This window comes from Centroberyx gerrardi, chromosome 12 (assembly GCF_048128805.1).
Source record: "Centroberyx gerrardi isolate f3 chromosome 12, fCenGer3.hap1.cur.20231027, whole genome shotgun sequence".
Taxonomy (NCBI): domain Eukaryota; kingdom Metazoa; phylum Chordata; class Actinopteri; order Beryciformes; family Berycidae; genus Centroberyx; species Centroberyx gerrardi.
The window spans coordinates 27,867,258-27,872,744 of NC_136008.1; the positions used below are offsets into that span (position 1 = coordinate 27,867,258).

General features: G+C 40.7%; 1 protein-coding gene across 1 annotated transcript; it reads right to left on the reverse strand.

Annotated features, from left to right (window-relative positions):
- Window positions 1-1,659: 1,659 nt before the first annotated feature.
- On the reverse strand, window positions 1,660-5,175 carry LOC139922567 (uncharacterized). The gene is made up of 4 exons (XM_071913091.1): window positions 5,019-5,175; window positions 4,250-4,351; window positions 3,362-3,757; window positions 1,660-2,058 (listed from the first exon to the last, which is right to left on the reverse strand). Exons 1-4 carry the CDS (start codon window positions 5,134-5,136, stop codon window positions 1,670-1,672), a joined length of 1,005 nt encoding a protein of 334 aa, XP_071769192.1. The 5' UTR covers window positions 5,137-5,175; the 3' UTR covers window positions 1,660-1,669.
- Window positions 5,176-5,487: the final 312 nt, after the last annotated feature.

Sequence of the window (5,487 nt, forward strand, 5' to 3'; positions counted from 1 at the left end):
CAGGTGAAATTGGAAAGCATGGTTTTGTTCTCATAGTAGTAGATATAAGGTATAGGAGACCCTGATATGCTTCAAATTTTGGGCCAAATCCTTACAATTTAACATTTAACAAACTGTCTCTGATTAAAGATTATTTAAGGTGATTTCACCCAGAATTGTATTGCATGTCATGTTTGCTTTGGCTCCCATTCATTTAGCCTTAACAGTGGCTTGTTGCTGATATTTGTGTGGCTCCTACCAGAGAACCAAGTCAGGCATTTCATTTTCACCTGGTTCTTAGACTAAAGAACCATATGAACATCACTTGAAAATAACAGGAATTACTCTTTAACCCAAACAAATGGGATTCACCTCCAATCAACATCCTATAAAGTAGGCTCCTAGTATAATTTAGGCTATTTGCTGCATTCAAATATATACAGTAGGGCCTATATATAAAAATGCTTAAGTGAAATTGTTATGAGATCATTTGCTAAAAGCAGTTTCTGGTGCCAAACCACTGTTAATGTTTAGCTGGGATTTGGCTTATATGTGCTAATGTTGACATAACCTCTCAAAGGGCAGCTGCAGCGTTGAGTTTAGCTAAGCTGAGTGTGGCTAGTAGTAGAGCCACTGTAGATAGAATCAATAAAAAAGAGGATTGGATCGTGACACATGGGATTTCGCGGGATCGGAAATCGTTTTCAGAGCTGCTGTTTTTGAAGCATGGAGGAAGTGGGTGAGAAAGGGCAAGGGGGTTGTCACCTAGAGGACTCACTGTGCTGCAGGGTCCTTGGTCCATGTGACAGATTTTACCCTCTTTTCCTCTACATGGAAAAACCTTAGCACTGTGGATCTCTGTGGGCGTTGCTTTCAGCTGTGGAACTGCGAGAAAAAAACCTTCCCCTGAACTAAACTGGTGAATCTTATATTTTACTTCATGCAGCAAACTACTGACTCTGTAAGTGTGAAATAAACTGTGATTTGTAAAGTATAAAAATCAATCAATCCATCGTCCTTTTATCCTTTTGTTTATTGGCTATCTTTAAAAGCAGTGGCAAATAGAAATTCAGAAACAACAGCATTGTGCAACATGCTGGTCATTGGTTCGCTCAATTGTCAAATGTCATACATCATTTATTCAACACATTTTGCCTCAAGTGTTCTGAATTATTACCCATTAACGGCGAAAGCAGGAACAAATGTTAATAGGCAAGTGTGTGAAGACCAAAGGAAACTGTCAATAGGTAGTTAACTTATTTCATTGTATATTTAGATATTTACCTTACATTGTATGTCACATAAAAGAAATAAATGGCAACGTCAAAGGTCAATTTTCACAAGTAATCATCCATAATGTTGGTAAAAAAGTACAATTTTGTTATAAAGAACATGTAAAGAGAGAATATTCAGGATTTTAAACATGTGACGTGTGAGATTACAATGTATTTAAAGGATTTACAAAGGTTTTCGATTTTTTTAGTGATTTTATAAAATCTTTATAGGAGCACAAAAAAGTTGGCAGACTTGTTTGAAAACTGTCTACCAGCTCACATATTCACAGGACCAGCGAGAATAATTTGGATCAAAGTGACAAATGGGCCAAGTGTCTACAGGTTAAACTGGCTCTCGGCAGTTCGGAAACAGTAAATGCTGGATGGTGTTGCACTGTGAGATGGGATGAACGACTTCAACCCATTGGACCTGATTCCTCACAAGCCCAAGATAAACGCTCACTACAACGCAGGTCGTTCCATCCATCTCCCCCACGTGACACCTCCACACAGTCCTCTACACCGGAGTGATCGTTGGGCTCCCCGTCTTGCCAGAATCCTGCACCTACCAGAAAAGTCCCATCCACCCACATCCACTTCCCCTCTGCGTGTTTGTCAGACAGACCGATCCAGGTTCTGTCGTGAAATCTGGTGAGAAAATTCTGCTCCTCTTTGCTGTTTATAATGGCCAGGTCAGCTCCTCTGTCTCGACAGTCCTGTCTGCTCTTGTCCCAGTTTTTACTCTCAGAGGCGATATAGTAGCAGCTGCTGTTGAACTTTATCCATCCTTGGCGGCAGGGTTTTCCTAGAGATTGTAAGTGTGTATTTTAGTCATTGAAAAGTAATTGACAAAATTCATCACTATCATAAACTATCATAAACAACAGGGATCCCCTATCTTCAACTTTCCACTTTAACCCCTGCTCACTAATCAAGAAAGTGAAACTATGGAATATGGAATAAGCACAACTATTCAGAAAGTTTAGGATAGTTGGAATTCTACAGCTACACAGTTAATACTTTTTAATCTGTGTTGCAGAAAGCATGCTGTTTGCAAAACTTTGAGTATTAGACTTGCTGTTTGGATACATGATTTTTGTGTTGCTTAGAGGCATACCTCAGTGAGATGTATTTGTCACTAACCAAGCCTCTTTTCAGGGCATCAAAACAGTCCAAACATCCTTCAGATTGCATGTAGCCATTACATGCAGTTCCATAAGCTGTTGTTAAGAATAAGTACCGTATTTCCTCTAATAGTGGCCTGTAGTCAATTAAAAGCCGGGTCTCCGATAATGGCCGGGGCCGTGGTCGACACGAACAAATAAAGGCCGGCCTCAAATACAGGCCGGGGGAAAAAACTAGGTCAAAACCTAGTACATGGCTGGACCGTGTCCGTCTCCTCTCTCCGCCACTGCCTCTCCACTGCGCCCACGGCCCGCATTGATCCTCCCGATCCAAGACCCGGACCCCCGCCGAAATCTCGGCCGGATCACCGGGAACACATTGGTGCCCAGGTTCAGTTAGCTTCAGTTAGCTTCAGCTTACATGCAAACAACGGTGGATACCGGTAAACTCCTGGTGCCTGTTTGTAACTGTAGTTTGTAGTAACGTACAAGTGCCACAAGATGGCTCGGCCGGCGGAAGTCTCTGGAGCATGCCGTCGTCGATTACCGTAATTATCGTAATGCATTGCAGTAACAAAAAAACGTCTACCTAACGTACCGTAACAGAAGCAGATCAGAAAACAAGGAGGCTTCGTACTAAAATAGGAGAAAATATACTTATCAAACAGAGGGAATTAGAAATAAAGGCCTGTCTCTAATATAAGCCTGCTTCCAATAAAGGCCTGGTACCCTCTGCAGTTGAGGTAAATAAAGGCCCGGGCCAATATTAGAGGAAATACGGGTAATAGCAGTACTAGGCAGGACCTGTATGTACTTGAAGCTCTGTTATGACGCCACTGTGTGTTGTGGGGTTTGATTATGCATTTGTTGTATCTTGTCCATTCTTATTTCTACCACAGTGAATCCAAAGGCAAATTTCCACTAGTGAACAGGGAAGATTCTATTCTATTGTAATGTAAGGTTCAGTTAAATAAATGTGCTCACCTGTCATGTTGAGAGCGAGCCTGTTGACCTCCTCCTGTAACTCATCTCGACTTGCAGCCACAGTGTCGTATCGGCTCTGTAACTCTGCTTTCTCTTTAGCCAAGTTGCTGGAGTTGCTCTTCAGTTGGTTTCTCTCCTTCCTCAGGGCGTCTCTCTCTCCAGTCAGGGAGTTGTACCTGCTCTGTAACTGGTCTCTCTCTGCAGTCAGGGAGTTGTACCTGGTCTGTAGCTGGTCTCTCTCTCCAGTGAGGGAGTTGTACCTAGTCTGTAACTGGTCTCTCTCTGCAGTCAGGGTGTTGCAGCTGCTCTGTAACTGGCTCCACTGATTAGTCAAGTTTCCGTATTTGGTCTGCATGTCTTGCATTTCAACATCATGATGACCAGCAGCAGTTGTGTCTGCAGCAGGATGTTGGTTAGAATCAGAGCACAAGAATTGTAGAGTGAAAAGTCCCTACACTATAGCAAATCTCCAGTGTTCATAAGCAGGGCCGGCTCTAAACTGCTGGAGGCCCTAGGCAAACTTTTCTGTGGAGGCCCCCTTTTGAGACAAATCCCACCCACCACCAAGCAATAAAGACTGAGTAAAACACATTTATTTATTCATGTTTTGTTATTTTTTAAGTAGAAAAAAATTAATTCAAGGATTTGTGAGGCCCAAGGCATTTGCCAATTCGCATATAGGGAGTGCCATCTATGTTCATAAGTGTTGATTTTTCAGTGACAATTAGTTAGAATAGACAAGTGCTGATTGGAGCTGATATGGCTGTGCAAAATGATACTGTATATTTAATTAAGTCTGATGGATGTGGACTTACAACTTGATTTTTACACTCTCAGAGTTTCTTTTTTTTTTTTTTTTTGCTTTTCATTAGACAGCGCTGTACTCACTGTGGACCGCCAGGCCTATGATCAGAGCCAGCAGGAGAAGACACAGCAGCCCCAGACACACTGCAGCAGCTCCAGTCCATCTCTTTCTCCACTGAACACACACTGAATCACACATTATCAGCAGGGGGCCTTTAAAGCCGTGTATACAGGCAACATGTTGAGGCAATGCAGATGGGCAATTTTGTACAGTACTTTGTCATTATATGTTTGTTCATATATACTGTATATGTTCCTTCTACTTCCTCACTCACTGCATTGAATTTGTCCCTTTGCCAATCCCCATCTGTATTGCCTCATGTACATCACAGCCTTTATAGTTTATAATTGTTACAACTACTTAATTTGTCATATATGTACAATACACAGAATGCATTGCAATAATGAAATGCTAATTTGTGTAAAAAACAAAAACGTAAAGTAAAAGTAAAATACTGACATAACATACTGTACAACAGGTTAATATATATAAATATACAGTACATATACATACATATACTGTATGTATACATACACATACTGTATGTATATATACACATATATACACATATACATATACTTACATACATATACGCATACATACAAATACTCACACACACACACACACACACACACACACACACATACATACATACATACATACATACATATTCACAAAAAAAAGAAAAACATGATGGATGGGCAGATGAGTTTCAGAAGTAATAAATAAATAAATAGGAGGGCAAAAGGAGAACAACATCCTTGGGAATGTGATTAAGGAGTGCATTCTTACCTGAACTTTGAGACTCCCCTCCATATTTTGATTGAATTCTGAGATCATCATCAACATCCATCAGATTCAAATATTCTCCTCCGGCCTCGCCTGAGTTGCTGTTGAACGCCACTGACATCTTTCAGGTCTGTGGTCGGTGCTTCTGCCGCCCTCCTGGTCTGCCCCTTATACTGAATTTCCCCGGGGGTTGCATCAAACATTTCTTAGTAAGACTCAATGATTTGCTGACACAGCTCACGCAAACCTCTGGAAGAAATTGTTTTTAGGAAATACAATGCCTTGGGTTTGAAAAAAAAAAACGACACTGAGAAGAACTATTTAAAGCACCGCTCCGAGATTTTACATCAGTTATATGTATATTTGAAGCCTTTCATTCCAAAATGTATTCATTAAATTTAAAATGTTACAGTTTCATTTACATTTACAAGTCGTACTTCACTGTTGTATCCTGTTAGTCTTTGTATAAACC